The 19,385-nt window shown below is 49.6% G+C and overlaps 5 protein-coding genes across 5 annotated transcripts; 2 read left to right on the plus strand and 3 right to left on the minus strand.

Moving 5' to 3' along the window:
- Window positions 1–644: 644 nt before the first annotated feature.
- LACBIDRAFT_396609 (pleiotropic drug resistance ABC transporter) lies at window positions 645–6,425 on the plus strand (the record flags this gene model as incomplete). Its single annotated transcript, XM_001889232.1, has 23 exons — window positions 645–1,021; window positions 1,078–1,292; window positions 1,341–1,722; window positions 1,775–1,822; window positions 1,871–2,435; window positions 2,520–2,590; window positions 2,641–2,736; window positions 2,790–3,011; window positions 3,062–3,257; window positions 3,310–3,525; window positions 3,585–3,986; window positions 4,042–4,262; window positions 4,322–4,436; window positions 4,490–4,605; window positions 4,665–4,674; window positions 4,730–4,884; window positions 4,936–5,287; window positions 5,342–5,365; window positions 5,417–5,458; window positions 5,507–5,805; window positions 5,859–5,956; window positions 6,007–6,263; window positions 6,318–6,425. 23 exons carry the CDS (start codon window positions 645–647, stop codon window positions 6,423–6,425), a joined length of 4,587 nt encoding a protein of 1,528 aa, XP_001889267.1.
- A 514-nt stretch (window positions 6,426–6,939) lies between these two features.
- LACBIDRAFT_295845 (uncharacterized protein) lies at window positions 6,940–8,003 on the plus strand. Its single transcript, XM_001889233.1, has one exon. The coding sequence runs from the start codon at window positions 7,039–7,041 to the stop codon at window positions 7,891–7,893; it is 855 nt and encodes a 284-aa protein (XP_001889268.1). The 5' UTR covers window positions 6,940–7,038; the 3' UTR covers window positions 7,894–8,003.
- A 134-nt stretch (window positions 8,004–8,137) lies between these two features.
- On the minus strand, window positions 8,138–9,623 carry LACBIDRAFT_314840 (uncharacterized protein; the record flags this gene model as incomplete). The annotated part of the gene is made up of 4 exons (XM_001889265.1): window positions 8,138–8,894; window positions 8,952–9,127; window positions 9,179–9,427; window positions 9,489–9,623. The coding sequence occupies 4 exons, from the start codon at window positions 9,621–9,623 to the stop codon at window positions 8,138–8,140; spliced, it is 1,317 nt and encodes a 438-aa protein (XP_001889300.1).
- A 31-nt stretch (window positions 9,624–9,654) lies between these two features.
- On the minus strand, window positions 9,655–10,907 carry LACBIDRAFT_314841 (uncharacterized protein; the record flags this gene model as incomplete). Its single annotated transcript, XM_001889266.1, has 3 exons — window positions 9,655–9,672; window positions 9,724–10,737; window positions 10,791–10,907. 3 exons carry the CDS (start codon window positions 10,905–10,907, stop codon window positions 9,655–9,657), a joined length of 1,149 nt encoding a protein of 382 aa, XP_001889301.1.
- A 323-nt stretch (window positions 10,908–11,230) lies between these two features.
- Window positions 11,231–13,931, minus strand: LACBIDRAFT_192128 (uncharacterized protein; the record flags this gene model as incomplete). Its single annotated transcript, XM_001889267.1, has 10 exons — window positions 11,231–11,378; window positions 11,434–11,673; window positions 11,725–12,032; window positions 12,084–13,311; window positions 13,362–13,424; window positions 13,473–13,520; window positions 13,572–13,595; window positions 13,646–13,663; window positions 13,713–13,761; window positions 13,814–13,931. 10 exons carry the CDS (start codon window positions 13,929–13,931, stop codon window positions 11,282–11,284), a joined length of 2,193 nt encoding a protein of 730 aa, XP_001889302.1. The 3' UTR covers window positions 11,231–11,281.
- Between the last annotated feature and the right edge of the window lie 5,454 nt (window positions 13,932–19,385).

Consider the following 19,385-nt stretch of genomic DNA (forward strand, 5'->3'; position numbering starts at 1 on the left):
AGCCAAACAACGCAATACGAGAAGCTTCAAAAAAACTTTTCGTATCCACGTCACCAATCACAGTTTTCTTTTGCTTAGCGTTGGGCTCAGCATTGCCTCAAGCCTCAAGGTAATTCATGTTTTACATCGTCATACCTTATTCACATTTCTAACGATTGATTTGTAGTGAAACACGTCGACATTGGAGCGGCTTGTCAACCGAGTTATTTTGCGCAATTACGATGACAAAAGTCTGCTTGCTTGAACTACTATTATGGTGCCACGTCTCCAGTATAATCCGTAAAGTTCATATCTTCTGTTTCCACAATTTCTAACGACGGTTTGTAGGAAAGCACTTACTGAGCCGGCGTCGTCACGTTGACTTGTGAGCCTGGCATCATGTCGGTTTGGAAGGAAACCAAGATATTTCGCGCAATGACGATGACAAGATGATAAACGCAGAGGAAAGGTTCCGCTCGATCGAGGGCATTACCAAGTGGTGTCTCAGGTTACCCCCCCCCCCCCCCCCCCCCGTGAACCAAACATCGCCCAACTAAAGGCGACGCGATATCTTTCCTTCTTGTTTATTAACTACACCGCGAAATATCGCCCCGCCTTGGTTTATATCCATCCCGCCTTGGTCACTTTCCGTTCGAACTAAGTCAATGGGCTCATATATCCACGGCGAGCAACTAAATGATATCCATGAAGAACCGGAAGCCAGCACCTCCTATGCCCACTCCTCGCCATCGGACCTCTCACCCCCAGCTGCGCTGCGCCGTTCTATCAGCGAGCGCCCAGCGACATCATCAAATCTCTTGTCAAGACTCCATCCACCGCACGCCCGACAACGCTCCTGCTCGCATGTCGCTGTAGACTTTTTCGACCCTATGGGCGTGCGCAGACTCTCGCATTCGTTGGCAAAGACACCCAGTCGTGCTGCAACTGAGGTCGAGGAAGCGCCTTCCTTGGATTCAGAGGAAACGGTTATTGTGGGCGAAGGTTTTGATTTCGAAAAGGGGTTGAGGCAATATCTGAAGAAGTAGGTCTTAACCGCTCTTGGTGGTCTCTTGTTAATGTTGATGGGGCACTGTTTAGACGCGATGAAGCGGGTGTCAAGTCTCGTCGCTTAGGTGTTATGTTCCAAGATCTTCGAGTTGTTGGTTTAGGTGCCACGGCGAGTTATCAGCCAACGCTTGGATCGCTGCTTAATCCTATCAATATCATTGGTGCTATTCGTTCTGCGCGGCATCCGGCGTTACGAGATATCATTAGTGGATTTCATGGCGTAGTTCGCCCGGGGGAAATGTTATGTATGTCCCCATCCACTCTTTACGAAGTTATTCTCATATTTGTTCCAGTGGTTCTCGGACGACCTGGGTCAGGTTGCAGCACTTTCCTCAAAACCCTTGCCAACCAGAGGGAAGAATATCACTCTGTAGAGGGTGACGTCTTCTACGACGCTCTAACTCCCCAACAAATTCTCAAACACTATCGAGGGGACGTTCAGTACTCCCCTGAGGACGATATTCACTTCCCCACGCTCACTGTTGACCAAACGATCCATTTTGCAGCAAAGACACGAGCGCCACACCCACGCATCCATGATCAGACGAGGAGCCAGTTCACGAGGAGGATCACTGACGTGTATTGCACTATCTTTGGACTCAATCATGTGAAAGATACGCCTGTTGGGGACTCGTCAATCCGGGGGGTGAGTGGGGGTGAGAAAAAACGAGTTTCGTGCGTATACCCCTCCATATGTCTTGTTCGATCGTGTCTCATCCACGACTAGTATCAGCGAAACACTTGCTACAAGAAGCCTAATCACCTCTTGGGACAAGTAAGTTTTCCTTTTTCCGTCTCCTTCATCCAGTCAACCATTTCACAGCTCAACCCGTGGCCTCGACTCAAGCACCGCGCTCGAATTCGTGCGTGCCCTTCGCATCGCCACTGACCTCGTGGGCAACTCTACCATTGTCTCTATCTACCAAGCCGGGGAGCAGCTCTATGAGGTCTTCGATAAAGTCTGTCTCATTTATGAAGGCCGCATGGTATATTACGGGCCAGCCAATCAGGCAAGGCAGTATTTCCTCGACATGGGTTACGTACCGAAGAACAGGCAGACGACGGCGGATTTCTTGGTCTCAGTCACTGATCCTCTTGGGAGGCACACAAGAGATGAAATCAAAATGGAGGAAGGTGACATAGAGGGGGCAAAGGAGAAGAAGAAGGGAGTTGCGCTGGACCACGAGAGTGGGAGTCCGGCCAGAACGTTGCAGCCTATTCCGCATACCGCGGATGAGTTTGAGGCGTACTACATGGACTCCGAAGTCCGGAAATGGAATTTGGAGGATATGGCTGCGTACAAGAGGGACTTCGTGGACAGCAAGGAGGTGGCCGCTGCTTTTGAGGAGAGCGCGAAGGAGGAACATGCGAGGCATACTAGACGGCAGGTTTGTTTTGGCTCTTTGTCAGCGTGTGTTGGGTTTTGATGCAGTGAAACATAGAGCCCGTATACAATCTCACTTCCTATGCAGGTCAAGATCGTGCTGCTGAGGCGCGTACAGATCATGAAGGGCAATTGGACAGCACAGGCTCTCCAGACGATGTGAGCTCTTATCGTGCCGTTGCACTACCCTCCTGACTTTGCGTTTTTAGGACCTTCGTCTTGCAAGCCGTCATCATTGGTACTACTTTCCTCAAAATCCCAGACACCACCGCCGCCTACTTCTCCCGTGGCGGTGTTCTTTTCTTGTACGTCCCCTTTCACATTTGTACGAATCTGCTAGTTTTGACTCCGCGAATAGCGCTGTCTTCCTACCTGCCCTATTTACAATGTCCGAAATTCCAGCATTGTTCTCTCAGAGACGTATCATCCACCGGCACCAGAACGCCGCGATGTATCACCCTATGGTTGAGGCAATTGCGATGGCGCTCGTGGATGTTCCGTTCACGTTCGTGACTGTCGTGCTGTTCACGATCATCCTATACTTCGTGGTGAGATTGCAGACGAGCCCTGGGCAATACTTGTGCGTCCAATCCAACTACAATCTGCTTGATCTCTTACTTTTTATGACAGCACTTTCTTCATTTTCATCTTTACGGTATCAATGTCTATGAAGGCCTTCTTCAGAGGTCTGGCTGCGATGTTCAGGAAGGAAGCCCCTGCTCAGGCTGTTGCGGGTGTGTTGCTTCTCGCCCTGTCTCTGTATACCGGATATCAGATTCCAATGCCCTCAATGATTGGGGCCCTTCGCTGGATCTCTTACATCAACGTCAGTGCCTTCTTTCCGTGGTGGTGAATTTGAGGTTGATGATTGCCTTTAGCCAGTACGATATGCCTTTGAGGGTATCATGGTGAACGAGTTCCATACGCTTGATGGGGTGTGCTCGACCCTTGTCCCATCTGGTCCTGGCTATGAGACTGTGTCGCTGGCCAATCAGGTCTGCACGGTGCTTGGCTCTCAGCAAGGTCAGGATCGAGTCAACGGGAACGCCTACGTCAATCTGTCATTTGAGTATAGTTTCAGTCATCTTTGGCGGGTGAGTTTCTCCTTGCCCACCACTTCTTTTCTTGCTCCGAAGGCTCATTGGTGGTGAAGAACTACGGCATTCTAGTTGCTTTCGGGATCTTCTTCCTCGTTTGCCTTGTCTTCTTCACGGAAATCAACACCGCCGTAGCTAGTGAAAGCTCCGTGATCTTATTCAAGCGCGGCTCTAAAGCCGAACTGGTGAAAGACGCCGAAGCAGCCGTGACCTCAGGAGACGACGAAGAAAAGGAGAAGCCACGTCGGCCAGACAGCCAAGAGGTTATGGAGGCCGACGAGGAGAAAGCCAAGGAAGCGATGATCGACCAGCCAAAGATGACGAATGTGTTTTCGTGGCAACATCTGCAGTATACGGTAAACGTTGGGGGGGAACAGCGGGTTTTGCTAGATGGCGTTTCGGGGTATGTTGCTCCACGGAAGTTGACGGCTTTGATGGGGGAGTCGGGCGCTGGTAAGGTTAGTGGTACTTCACCATCTTTATTGGGTATGCTGTCTTATTGAGGTCTGGCAGACTACACTCTTGAACGTCCTTGCCGAACGCGTCAGCACGGGTGTCATCGGCGGGAACCGTTTCTTTAACGGCCAGGCGTTACCTATTGACTTCCAGGCACAGACTGGTTACGTGCAGCAGATGGACACACATCTGCCGACGACGACTATCCGGGAGGCGTTGGTCTTCTCTGCGCGTCTTCGCCAACCTCCGTCGGTCTCTGTTGCAGAGAAAGATGCTTAGTGGGTTCAATCTCAATTCTATAGCTATCGATAAATGACTGATTTTGCCTTCGTCGTAGTGCTGAGCAATGTTTGAAGATGTGTGGGCTAGACTCGGTGGCGGATGCTATGGTTGGGTCGCTCGGTGTCGAGCAGAGGAAGCGGACGACTATTGGAGTTGAGCTTGCTGCGAAGGTTTGATCTTTTTCGTAAGCTGGGTTGAATGGCGGTCATTGATTAATTTGTAGCCCCAACTTCTCCTCTTTCTGGACGAACCAACTTCGGGACTCGATTCTCAGAGCGCCTGGGCCATCATGGCTTTCCTCCGTAGTCTCGCTGATAATGGGCAAGCTATCCTGTGCACGTACGTCACTCTTTTGACCTACATCACTGCAGATTACTTACTTGCACATTCGCTTCTAGTATCCATCAGGTACTTCCCCCCAAATTCTAATCGTTATTGGCTTCACTGATTTCGTCTTTCGAAGCCTTCTGCGGAGCTGTTCCAAGTATTCGATCGATTGTTGCTCTTAAAGAAAGGCGGTCAAACGGTATATTTTGGCGACGTGGGCAAGAACGCTACTTCTGTTATCGAATATTTCGAAGCTGGGGGCGCGCGGGAATGCCGACCCGGCGAAAATCCGTGAGTAAAGAAGACATGATGATTGCAAACATTTCTTGACTGCCCTTCTAGGGCCGAATTCATGCTTGATGTCATCGGTGCTGGTGCTACGGCCGTCAGCGACCGCGACTGGCACGACGTTTGGCTGCAATCGAAGGCCTTCACCATTGCTGAAGCCGACATTGAGAGACTTCATGAAGAAGGACGCAAACATCCGCCAGTGGGTGCAACTCTCAAGTCTGAGTTTGCGGAACCGTGGGCGTATCAAGCCAAAACTCTAATACAGAGGTCGTTCACGTGCTACTGGCGCGACCCGACGTACTTGATGTCGAAGTTGACACTGAACATCATTGGGGGGTTGTTCATTGGATTCACGTTCTTCAAGGCAAAGGACTCGATCCAGGGCACGCAGAATAAGCTCTTTGTATGTCATTTTCGCCTTGGTACTTTTCGTGGCGACTGAACCGGCTATCTTTAGTCTATCTTTATGGGTACAATTTTGGTTTGGCTTTCCTCGCAGCAGCTATTCTTGTCGGGTTGACTTATTCTTTAGAGCGCTCCCTTGGGTGGGCAGCTGCACGTCCCCTATATCAAGGTACGTTAATTTTCGAAATGTCGGAGCCATTATAAACCCTTTTTGTAGATGAGGAACATATACGAGATTCGGGAACGCTCCAGCCGAATCTACCACTGGTCTGCGTTGGTAACGGCTCAAATTCTAGTTGAACTCCCATGGAACATCCTTGGCTCCTCGCTATTCTTCCTATGTTGGTTTTGGACAGTCGGATTTGAAACATCACGAGCCGGGTTCACGTACTTCTTGTTCGGGGTCCTTTTCCCAGTCTATTACACCACCCTTGCTCTGGCTGTCGCTTCCATGAGTCCAACGGCGGAGATTGCGGGATTGTTATATTCCTTCGTCTTCTCCTTCGTCCTGATCTTGTAAGTCGGCGCTCGCTAGCTTACCGAGGATAAGCTAACTGGTTTGTTATTAGTGATGGTGTCGTGCAACCATTTAGCCAGCTTAACTGGTGGAAATGGATGTACCATGTATCGCCTTTTACGTATCTGATTGAGGCTTTGGTCGGGCAAGGTGTGTCTCTGTTTCTGGCTATCTTCCGCGAGACTCAAAGTCGTTATCAGCTTTCGGGCACGAGCAAATTAACTGCGCAGAGAAAGAACTCGTCACCTTGCAGCCTGTATCAGGTCAAAGCTGTGGGTCTTACATGGCACGATTCATTTCGCAGAAGGGCGGCTTCGTCACCAATCCAGATGCATTGAGCGACTGTCGTTTTTGCACTTTCAGGACCACGGATCAATGGTTGGGGCCTACCTTCAATATATACTATTCACGTCATTGGAGAGACTTTGGAATTTTCTGGGCATACATCATCATAAACGTCAGTCCCTTTTTTTGTCATCCATTGGCCGCGGGTCGCTAATGGACTTCACAGATCTTTTCTGTTTACCTCCTCACATACCTGGTCCGTGTTCGTAGCTATAATGGGTCGTCATTCTTCAGGAAGAGAATTGGAGTGCTTCTAGGTAAGATGAAGAAATAGAAGTGAGGGATCGTTAGTTCTTTTTCGGCCTTTGATTTGGATGTGTATTGTGTATGTATAATTTGTATCTCAACCTATTCACCCTAGCGTGTTTCCTCACTGAAAACCCAATCTTTTCGCCTCGCCATGAACACCTTGTCCTACCAGGCTTGTCCTCCGGTCTCTTGGCTACTGTACTATGCACTGCCCCATATGTGTAAGTACGTCCGCTGACACCCGCTCTATTTCATGTGTTTGTGCTCGTGAGAATCAAATTGATCTGATCCGCTCCTTTGTTACATCCTTTATTACACTGATAACAAAAGAACTGGGTCGAAAACAGTCGCCTTGGTCTTTGTACCCCTACTCTAGCGTCGGCATGTCAAGCCTCGTGCCCCCCGCCTTGCCAACGTGCACTTTGACGTCCGTTCGAAACCCGGGCAAAGCAAGACCGAGTGGCTAAGTTTTGAGGAGTATAAAGGGAGCCCGAAAGTACGTCTTTCCTCAGTTCCTCAACTACGACCTGCATTGACTGCACGTTCACGTTCACGCTCACTTACTATTTATCTACCATCTTTTACTCCCCCACTCCCTCTAAATTTATTGCTTTCACGCCACTCACGACTCACTCGAAATGACGATAGACATTGATTATACTCAATCTGTCCCCACAACCCCACGCCGGAAAGGCCTACAAAGGCGTAATAACATTCCCAACCACCTCTCCTTCGCATCCCTGCCGCGAGACACTGCCCTTCGCGTCGCCGGCAGTTTTGGCGCTCCGTCGTCTGACGCCGCAAGTGCCACGGCCAGCCCTGCCAGTGTCCGGTCAAGGACCAAGAGTACTACTACCCCCTCCCCTCGCCATCAGCGCACCCGGACCTTTTCCCAGTTCTCTCGCAAGAACTCCAACGCCGGGAGCTTGAACCTGAACTTCCGTTCTTTGAAAAAGCGTCGGAGCACTTCCTCTTTGGCCAACTCCTCAAAGACGAAGTCCATCGCCAAACGCGTTCGCAGCTCGACATCACTCATCGTAAACGCTGCCGCATTGTGGTCGTCGGCCACGAAGAGGCTCATGGCCAGGAGCGTATCGTCCTCCGTCGCTTTTTCCTCTGCGATTCCACACGGTCAACCTAAAACCTATGCCGACGCCGTCGCGATGCAGGTTGAACCTGAGCTGGATGTTATGGATGATGAAGCTCCATTGATTGGAGTTATTGATACAGGTGCGGTAGGCCCGGGAAGAGAAGATGTGGAGGAGCTGGACAATCATGACATCGATCTAGACCCTCACGACATTGATACCTGCGATTCCCCAGTTTCGCCGCTGACGCCGTCATTCCTTCACCTCCGTAGGAACCCAGTCGAGGTGACGCAGTACCACAGGCTCAAGTCAATGCAGAAGTTGGGCGTAGAGTCGTACAAGGATGTCATGGAAAAGTATCCCGTGAGCGCCGAAGAGGAGGCGCTTGCTTTCAAATGTTATTAACACCATCGGTCACCCGTGGGTATCTCATGTAGCTTGTTGTACTGTAGTCAGATTCATGTAGCCCGTCAGAATTATGTTGTAGCTATCGTACAGAAAATAAATTGGTTGATAAAAAATGCTTCCGACAAGCAAGGATTGTGAGGGTAATAAGTACCTTCAGTACATCAAAGTCGCATAAAAGCGCCATGCGGTCTCGTTGCCAAAAAAAAAATTGTCATAACAAAAAATGATCGTGAGACAGTACTCAAATTGAAGCCTTCTTTCGTTTACTATTGTCGACCAGCTTCGCCAAAGCCTGTGCCTGAATGGACCACACAGGACGACCTAGCTGAATCAATCTATCTGCAAAAGAGAGCGCAAGCTCCTCCTCCAATATCAAGAAATCTAGATCCTCCTCTGTCATCCACCGACCACGCCCATCCTCACCACCGAATGTCAGCTCGACCCATAACTTCTGGAATGCATGAACAAAGGAGGGCAAATCGTGGCCGGCCTTCCCCAATCCAACCCCAAGAGCGACGGCATAGAAAGAACCTCGTTTACGGTGCATCGTTAGGGGTTTGCATGTCTGTAATTCCGTCGATACCTGGTCGAGCATCCACAATATCCTGGCGCTGTAAAGGTGGTCGGGTCGCGAGAGTTTCATGATGAGAGTGCCACCCCGTTTAATACCCATCAAGGCAAGAATAATTTGGGATATAGCAAGGCGCCAACCATCCCAGTTCTCACCATCCTTTTGCCATCTTAACTGATGTGCATCAAGAATGCACAGGTCAAAAATCTCGGACCCGAAAGAGTTTGGCAGGGGCTGTAGTTTGTCGGTATCGAGGATGGGTGTGGGGCCCAGCTGGAAGTACGTCAAGTTGGCGGAGATAAGCTCATGCCGCTTGCTCTGCAAAAGGTATCGATGTCCTCCTTTCTCTTCCTCAAGGGAGATCCCTAAACCCCTGGCGCGATAGTTTTTCGTCAACACGTATGCCGAGAACCCTCCCGGGCTACAACTCAAAGGCGCGGTCTCTTAGCATTTAAGTCATCTGAGCAGCAAGCTTACACCGTACCCAAGATCCAAGAAATGCAAGTCCCCAGAAAAAGGAATGCAATTTGTCTTCCCGTCAATCTCATTCATGATTTCTGTCATTTTCCTGTACCAGGAAATTTTGAGCTCGTGTCCTGGGTTTTGAGCCTGATTGCGTTGCTGCTCAAAATGCTTATCCAGATGCTCGTCATCCCAACCCTACCAAAAGTTCACGTTAGCCCAATTCCAATTCAAACAAAAAGAACACGCCTGTTGCTTCAATTTCATCAGGTCCGCCAGCTCTTGGGCGCCTCTCTCGATAAGCTGCAATTGAAGATGTGATGGCTTCAGCTGCCTCCGGCCGTCATACGAGCTGTGCGTCGTTGGGCTGTCCGCCATCGAATTGATGCTCAGTAGTTGGTAGGTGGGCTGGTTGCTGTTGAGATGGTTGTAGTTGATAAGGACTCTTTGACGCCCCACAGCCATTTTACGGTTCTTCTTCTTCCCACATCCGTTAAGCTATCCCAGCGCCAATCGACTAGGAATAAGTGGACGAAGATTAGCAACCTAGATGACGTACATGGGGAGCTCCGGCGGTTGTTTCTGTGAGAGGCAGAACGCTTGAAGATCGTCTTTTCTGGCCGCGTAATTTAAAAAAAAGAGTAACACAAGAAGGTTCTGATTCGGTGTTATCATAGGTACAAGCATGCGTCATAAAGAGAATGGCCCGCGGTGGTGCAACTGAACTACGTATCGCCACGAGACTAGGCCAGGTCGTTAGGAGACAAATTGGTATACAAGACCGCGTCACTCACATTGTTACAAGTCAAGACGGAACTCGTGCGTCTCCACATGTCACGGGTGGGTTGCTTCTTTGAGGCTGAAACCATCTTGCACAAAGTTTGCCTTTGAACGACCCAGACTGAACGACTGAGGTCTATCAACCGATCGGCGAATGTATCAATCAAGTCGTCCTGTGAAATTAAAAAGTCAAAGTCAACATCCTCCAGCCACCTACCCTCCCCCTCTTCCCCACCAAAAGTCAACTCCACCCAAAGACATTGGAATTGGTCAACGATAGCAGGCAGCCTGGAAGCCTCGACCCCGAGGCCAACTCCTACAGCGACGGCATAGAAGCTGGGACGCTTGGCATGAATCGTTAATGGTTTGCAAGTGCGCAGCTCTTGTGATACTCTGTCGAGGATCCACAGTATTCTTGCGGTATCAAGGAGCTCCGGTCGGGAGAGCCTGATAACAATGGTCCCACCACGCTTCACTCCCTTCAAAGCAAGAATGAGCTGCGATAGGAACAGACGCTGGCTATCCCATCCATTACGCTTCTGCTCTTGCCATATGGGTACGGCGTCAAGCAAGCAGAGATCAAAAGCTCCGTCATCAAACCCTTCTGGGAGTGGCTGGAGACAGCTGCTCTCAAAGAGCGCCGGTCCCAGCTGATAGTTCGCGATGTTGGCAGGTATGAACTCGTAACGTTGGCGAAGACGCTTCTCCAAGAGAAAGCATTCACCTCCGCTCTCCGGTCCGAGTGATATACCCAAGCCTCTGGCACGCCCATTACGTTCCAAAACATACGAGGAAAACCCTCCTGGACAACAGCTACGCACACCGGTCAGTCTCATATCAAGCAGACAATGAATGACGAACCCAAGATCTAAGAAATTCAGTTTGCCTCTTGAAGGGACACATGTGGTTTGTGCATCAATCTCCATCAACTGAAGTTTCATACGGTCGAACCAAGCGAGGGCACTCGCAGGGTTTATCTTGGGCGGGCCATAGGCGAAATATTTATTGAGACTGTCATCTTTCCAGCCCTGTGTTGACAAGGTAGGATTGACGCCAAAACATAGACGAAGTCGTTACTTACCTCCTTCCTTTGTTCAATGAGGTCCGCCAATTCTGTGGCTCCCTCTTGAACGAGCAATGCCTGAAAGTCTGGGATATCTGCCTGGAAGTCGTTAGGAAGGGATGTATTGGATGTCATGGTATGAGGGTAGGCCTTTCGCTAACCCACTCTAAGCGCGAAGTTAATAAGGCCGGGCGTCTATTGGAACGAGGCATGCAATGAGGCTTGACATTTCCCCACATATGCTTCCCCCTCATGCGTCTCATCACTGCGTAGACAACCTTATCACTGCGCACACAGGTCAGCAGATTCAAGCAGCGACGACAGCCTACGTACGTACGTACGTACGCAGATAGTGTGCATGGAGTGAAAGCTTGGCATATCAGATGTTGCAGAGATATCAAGTATGTTGAGCTTGAGCGCTGAGCGATCATGAGTTATCACACAGTGGTATGAGCGCGAAACGGAAAAGAAAAGATAATGCCGATTTCAGTGAGTTCTATATACAAGCCTCATGCAGCAGCAGCTTGTGCTTCTTTACCGAACGGGCTAAAGCCGTAGTTTTCCCCTCTAACAAATGCCTTCGTACATTGCGCCATCGTCACGGATCTACAAGATGCATGCGTCAGCTGAGAGATAGAGCAAGTGAGTACCCCAAACTCACGCTCTTGAAATAGGATCTGTCTGGTAAAAGTTGGAAATGGGTTTTCGGAGAGGAACACCAGAGATCTTGGCATCTTTTGTTGCAGCGACCAAGGTCTTGAGGCCTGCGAGGGCCACGTCGACAGATGTTGGCTCTGTGACGTCGTACCTCACTAGTGTCGGTGAAATCTCCCACATCCGATCCCGGAGCTCGAGAATGCCGTCATAGGGCAAAGGCACACCGATGACCTCAGACAACGCGCTAAAGTCAGATAAGCATCGTGGTTTCAATATAGAACGGATTGGAGCCCACCGTATGATCTTCCAGTCCTCACGAGCAGCACCAGGAGCAGGCACAGCACCACGGCCGAGTTGTGACCGACCTTCGGTGTTGATCCATGTTGTCCCTTTCTCAGTGTAGGCTGAGGCAGGGAGGCAGACGTCAGCTAGTTGTGCACCCAAGTCACCATGATGGCCTTGATACACAACAAAGGCGTCTCGAGGGATGGACTTGGGGTCGACTTCATCGGCATTGAGAAGGTATATGAACTTCGGTTTCGTTGTTGAGGCCTGCTTTGACGGAACAAAGCCGAGCTCGTAGGCTGCTGGCCGTGAAGCAACCTGAAAACCAACGTTATTAGAGAATAGGTTGACATATATTAAAGAACTTACCCGTTGAAGGACGCTGTAACCATTCCATTCCGGAGTAACAAGAGTAGCCTTGTTTGCTTCAACAAACTTCGCAAGCTTGTTATACATGGCAGCACCATCTGGGTGCTCGCTCAACGCGCTACCAACAATGATGAGGGGCTTCTTCGCAGCCTTGAACTTCTTGGCAAAGTCGCCCTTGCCAGCGACAAAGTCCGACAACGCTTTAGCATCCTCTCCTAGGAAGTCATACCCATACGTAGTATCAGCCCGTTCTCCAATCAGACCGACCTCCAGACTTGTATGCAACCAGCTCTTGCGGATCCGGGAATTGAGCACAGCTGCCTCATGCCGGGGATTTGTGCCAACAAGGAGGATGACGTCGGCCTTCTCGACGCCGGGAATAGTGGAGTTGAAAAGGTAATTTGACCGCACATCGACACCGTGAACAGGGGGAGCAGTGCCACCGACTTGGTCCAACCCAAGATTGTCTGAGCCAAGACGGTTGATGAGGTCTTTCAGGGCGGTTAAGGACTCCGTGTCTGCATGATGTCCGGCAATAGCTTGAATCTCGTTGCCAGTCGCACTAGTCGCAGCCAGCCCCTGCGCAACGGCAGCCAGTGCATCCTCCCATGTTGCAGCCACAAATCTATCACCCTGCTTTATCAGAGGTGTTGTTAGGCGTTGGTACTTCAGCCCATCGTACGCAAACCGCGTCTTGTCGCTGATCCACTCCTCGTTGACGTCGTCGTTTGTCCGCGGTTGGATGCGCATCACTGCGACACCACGAGAGTCGATTCGGATGTTCGAGCCCACAGCGTCCATCACGTCAATGGACTCTGTGTTTTTGAGCTCCCAAGGACGAGCATGGTATGCATATGGTTTGCTCGTCAAGGCACCAACGGGGCACAGGTCCACAATGTTCCCCGACAACTCAGAGTCCATCGTCTTCTCCACGTACGTGCCGATCTGCATGTCGTTTCCACGTCCTGTAGACCCAAGCTCCTCGACCCCAGCAACTTCATTGGCGAATCGGATGCATCGGGTACATTGGATACAGCGATTCATGGAGGTTTTGACGAGGGGGCCGAGATCTTTGTTCTCAACAGCGCGTTTGCCGGTGATTTCGTGGAAGCGAGTGCGGTCAGAGCCGTACCGCATAGACTGATCTTGTAGGTCGCATTCCCCACCTTGATCGCAGATGGGGCAATCCAGGGGGTGGTTCGCGAGAAGGAACTCCATTACGCCTTCGCTGTGGACAGAGTAAGAACAACGGATGGAGAGGTTGAGACTGTGACGTACCGAGCTTCGTGAACCAAGGGTGTGTTTGTGAAAACTTTTGATCCAGGCATAGCTGGCATTGCACTGGAGTATATGTGGGTATCAGGTAGCTGACAATGAAAGCAAACGCACCATGAGGCGACTGGCTTTGGTGACCTCTCGACTTCGACCAGACACATGCTGTGTTTCCCGTTAGATTCAGGTACTGTATTAGCGCTCAGAGTTGCTCACCGACAATTCCCAGCGATGGCGAGCCTTTGTGGAAAGCGTTAGTATTCATGACAAGAAATGGTAGAGTTTCGTACCTATCATGATAACAGAACCTGTACCAGAGCATGAGCGAAGTAAAGTTCAAGGTTGAGAACGACGAACCGTGGTATCGTTGCTCCCGCAGCTTCACAAGCTTGAATAAGGGCAGAGCCTGCCAAACGCACATCAGTACCATCTCCAAAAAACGAGTGTTCCTAACGTACCCTGTGGTACAGTCACCTCCTTCCCATCAACCGTCAGAGTAATGTCCGCCCCCCGCGCAGAAGTTGAGGCAAAGCTCCGACGACCTACAGACGGATTAGCTGCATGCCAATGGGGCATAGCGAGGGCTACGTACTTGAATGTGGTGTGTGTGTCGACGTCACAACCTTTCCGAGTAGCCCCGTCGATGTGGGTCGCGACACGGTGGAGACGATGCGCAGCATGGTAATGGGGATGACTGAAAAAAGGTAAGAAAGTTGGTGTGTGTGGGCTCAGAGCCCGCAGAACGGCGAGAGAAAAGAATAGAGAGGCTGCTCGTCGTTTGGTACAGCGACCAACCACGTCCCTCCAATTTCTCTTTCCCACCATTTTGAGCGGAGTTTCAAGTCTAAGCTCAGATTATGTAATAACGACGCACAGCATCTCCGAGATCTGACCCTGGTCGTTACAAGGTCCTTTGAATTTCTTACATACTCTTCTTCCTCTACCAGCAAAAGCGATTTCTGAAATTATGCGTTCTCGATTCCTGAACGGATTCTCGTGATTTACATCGCTTACCACGTGCATCTATTTAGCAATTTGTCTTCAAGGCCGTCGTTGCTTGATCTCGTGTCGGGAAAATCAAAATTAGGATATATGTAGAGACATGAAGAGATCAGCACATATCAGTCCGTCACCTTTTCGGGGGGAAAATATGGCTCAGTAATCATTTATATCGGATTGTGAGAATGATCACCATGATATCTATTGACCAGCGTGATTATTTCTGACAAGGGCGATTACCCGGTGAAAATGATCAACACTGGCAATAGTGACGACAACGGCCACCAGAGTCAACATCGACGGGGAGGGTTTGGGATAATTTGGGGTCGTACGTAGTCCTGTTTTTACCGCGCCCCCAAAACCGCGTCAGAAAATGTTTATGTAATCTTCGGACTTTGAAACTGCGTCGCGTCAATATTCCCTCGTATCCCTCAACTCTAGACGCGTTTATAGTTCCACAACTCCTCTAAACACTTCAAATCCACTTTATTTCTTATTTAAAAGTTGCTTTCCATGGAAGAGAAGTCTCGCGCCGTCCAATCATACAAGAAAACGCCCACGAACAGGTTCCCACAACGCCTGACTTCATTTCAGCCTTCCTATCGCAATTTCTGGCGCGGCGCCATCTGTTATACCTTTTCCTGAAGCCCTTCCATTCTCATCACTCTCCTCACAATCACAGTGCACCATCTTCGAGATCGACTCAATCCCACGAGCGTCATGCGCCTTTCTCGCCATCTGTCACTCCTTCCGAAATCCTCCACGCGCGTCCTTCCCTATTCACTTGGGCAATAAATCTTGTCGCCAACCACGTTTATTGATCATTGATCTTACTAGTAAGGATAATGATGTTCACCTTCGAGCATCAACAAATGGCCGACGGCGTGCAGATTACGTCAACCTTGTCATCTGGGAAGCTCTCGGAAAATTCAGTATTGCTGGACTTTCTGAGAAATACAAAACTTGTTCGCCTGTTTCTTGGTATCTAACTGAATCAATGACCGCATCCCGCAAGAACGGCGTTGTGATTCTGAAGAAGCGACGCCCACATCCAATCGCAAGTATTCAACCATCTGTTTATTGTCAAGTGCTTATCTATTTCTTAGGTTCAAGTTGGCACCATCAGGTCGTTCATTTTAGCACGAAATTACTACGCGAATGGAGACCTTGCGATGGTTTTGGGTATTTGGCATTTTGCAGCCAAATCCCATGTCGATGTCAAGCCAATGTCAAGCGTGTTTACAGCCAATTCGGAAATATCGTTAGCGACACAACCGCACGCAAGGCTCTCGACTCTATGACAGGTTAAAGCCTTGCTACTCTACAAGCTTCCGTCAAGGCTGCGACTGAACGAGGAGAGACGGAGTGGTGCGTCGGAGTGTTGATCGTATCAGGTCCTTGAGGGTCCTGCCAGCGGGGTTGTTGAGCCATAACTGAGTCGTCATAACGAATTTTAAATCAGCCAAGATGTATAATATCAAGTTTGATGTGTATTGGAATGGAAACGCATGAGCTATCGCGTCGAGAGCAAACGGCAAGGACGCGATATTGACGCGACGAGGTTTCAAAGTCCGAAGATTACATAAACATTTTCTGACGCGGTTTTGGGGGCGTGGTAAATAACAGACTTCATATTATCGTGAACAAAGGTACGACTTCACATAATATCGAAGTCTGTCTAGGAGAGACTAGGTCGTACGTTATCCAATTAATAATATGGCAGTCATATGAAGGTAACGGAATAGTTTTGTGATTATACCAAGATTATACCAAGATTATACATTGATATCTACATGCCAGTGCTACTAGACTCCAGATAATTCCCGAACATACGCAAGAACCACCGCTTCCGGACCAGAGTTTAATATCTCACCTTGCCAGGCCCACGCCGTGCCGATGTGCTAGCCTCTATTGTTCGATACGATTCCGAATCCTAGTCCCAAGTCCGGTGTTTGGCGGGTGACATCGTGATTGAGAGGGCCTTGGCTCAACCTTGGCTCTTTGCTGAGTGAGGAACATCATTCGGAGTGTCTCCAAACTACTGGAGAACGGCGACGAGGATGAGGACGGTTACGTGGAGGAGAAGGAGAAGAGTTGGGTGTGCTCCTGAATATTCGGATTGGCGGAAAGTCTTGGTCGGTCTGCTCGTCGCATCCTGACCCAATGTGGGTCTGATGAGGAGAGGGTGAGAATAAAGTGGGATGAGACGAAGCTGAGGATTCATGGCAGAATTCACTCACAGTGTTTGCACATTATATACGTTTGAGGGCAACAGGAACGAGGTTGGAGCATGACGACTGCCACTCCAATGATGTGGAGTATGTTCTCTCCAACACTCCTGAACTCCACAGGAGTTCAAACAGCACAATTGGAGACCACATTGCACCGGACATCGCAAGGTATGGCTGCCCAGCACTGCGGTATTACGGGTGGCGATGGACAGTTGAAAACGACGAAGAGATTAGACAGAGGGACTCTGTCGTTGATGGGTTCCAGACAGTTCGGACGTTTACGATGGAAATAATTTGCCGTGATGCGATAACTTTGTTCGGAATGCTTGTCAGATCATGATCAAATCATGATAGCGGTCAGCACTGAAAACGATATGACCTCGGCACCTCAGATATGATATCCCTCCTCCTCGTAGGCTGGACAAGACTTGTTAGAGGTACCAGAGATGATGTGAGGTGATAACCTTCTGATATGCTTGCCAGGAAAAAACTTATTACATACTGGTTGTTCGGACCAGCAGCTTACCAGTGGTGACATGATCTAATAGCCAACTGAAAAGGCTGCCCGCAAGAAGCTGATCAGTTCGCATATGTTCATCAGCTGCCGCAACCACTGATATGCTAATTTCGATTTTTCCGACACGTGTTCCAGTGGCCTGATTTCCGCGCCAAACATTGGAGATATGTGCCTCTGAAAGGTGAACTTTGAACGGCTACTCAAGCATATCGAGTCACTGGTATGAGTGGTTGTATAAAGAAGGTAAGTACGTGTTTTTTTTTCTTCTAAAAAAAATGCATTTGGTAAAATAATAAATTTCCAAGCCTGAGCGCTTCAACGTCAACCCTTAACTTGGCCGACAAACTCGACATGGAGCTTCCTATAGCTTTCCGCTGCGCTACTAAGGCTTGAGCTTGACTCCTGATAGCATGCCTTGACTCTAACACAAGTGAAAGGCTCAATCATCTCATCACCTGACCGACGCGTCAAACCAAACAACGCGCAAATAAGGGGAAGGCCATCTGAGTTGATCATTCCCTCCGCCCCACTGTCGCATATACAAACAAATTACTCACCTGGCCCTTTTATCTTCGAGCTCTAATGCATGCCATCGCTTCCCAGGGCCACTTATTCAATCGCTCTGGACAACTCTCTCTCCGTCCGGTCATATGAACACAGAACCAGACTTTGATATAGAGGGTCTCAACTACCGTGCGCAGTTTTTCTGGTGTATCAAAGGAAGAGGGCCTGTCAAGTGCGTGAGTGTCTCCTTCCGCTAAGTGCAAAATTGAATGTATGCGCTTTGTTCCATGGTGCGCATCCATGAAATGAATAATGCCATAACCCCAGACACGAGCGATCGATTAGTAACCATGTAAATGACATTATCCAACTCATTCTCTTGGTGGACACTGACTATATGCGTTGAAATATATGCATGCATTTCACATCGAAGCTAGCACCTGGTCGAGTCACGAACTTTTAGAGCGTGACAGCTTTGAGTTTCTAATACTTATGTGATTATTTCCACTCACTGTCAGTCTTAGTCGAGGGGCAAAAAGATCTCCTGCCTTCTCTCGCAATCTTTCTTTGACGTTTGTTGCTACTTTGACAGCCATTCCGATCCAAGACCTCCCAGCCCTCCAACATTCTTTTATGCTACTCCTAGCTATATTTTTGAACTATGTGAAATTTACGGAAGCTGCGAGTCGTCACCTTTTTTTACCCTTCACTGCAGTTCACTGCTCGTTGTTGGCTCGTTGGTCGGCAAGATTTCGGACTTTCAAATCGACGGAAAAACGCGATCTCCACGTGATTAGATGGAACCCTGAGGATCACTGTTTACACACTGCGGCCGCTGTGCAGCTGCTCACGATACCATACACCTCACAATGAGCCAGCCCCCAGACCCACGTCAATACTCTTCACAATCAAAACGCCCAGCCTCCATCGCCGAGCTCGCAGAACGAGCTCTAGACAACCTCTGGGACGAGAACAAGGATCTCAAGCACTATCTGCGCGTGGCCGAAAAGTACCGCCGCGATGGCAAGGAGTTTGCGAGGACGGGCGATCTGGAGAACGCTTTTGTCCAGTTTGCGAGGGCTGCGACGCTGGTGCTTGAAAAACTGCCAACGCATCGTGATTACTACACGTTGCTGAAGACGGCGCAGAGGCAGAATTTGGGATTGGTGCGTGTCTATCAGCTGTCAGGTCTCGGTGTATTTGGGTTATTGGAGGAATATCGCTCTTATCTGACGGGCAGCGCGAGGCAGATCATCTGTCAGAGATTCTCGGGATACCCCATGGGGAGGTTGTTGCTCTGTGATGAGACTCTTATGATTCGTATGAGTTGTTCAATTTCTTCGTTCCGTCCCGATTTCCTTCAGTGATGTCATCTAACTTTTGCTAAAAACTACAGAACGGCCAAGATATCTTGGATAATCTCGGTGACCTGAAACCAACTCTAGTCGACAGGTTCGACAAGTGGATTCAGGCTCATCCGGATGGGATCGATAACGAACGCACACCTGATGCCAATCTGCCCCATCCGATGCCCAACGATGCACAGGCCCAGGCATCAGCAGCGCAATACCACGAGGAAGAGCAAAGGCGAGAGCAGAGGAGGCTCGCAGCGGAGGAAGCTGCGCGATGGAGACGTCAACGAGAAGAACAGGAAGAATTAACGGAACGCACTCGAAAAGACGCCACTGCTGCCGCTCGTCAGGCCGCCAATGCACCGCAGCGGTCTGCGACCATCGACTATGGGTATTCCAGACCACAATATGGGTCTTCGAATACGAT

This window comes from Laccaria bicolor, genomic scaffold (assembly GCF_000143565.1).
Source record: "Laccaria bicolor S238N-H82 LACBIscaffold_64 genomic scaffold, whole genome shotgun sequence".
In the NCBI taxonomy this organism is placed as follows: domain Eukaryota; kingdom Fungi; phylum Basidiomycota; class Agaricomycetes; order Agaricales; family Hydnangiaceae; genus Laccaria; species Laccaria bicolor.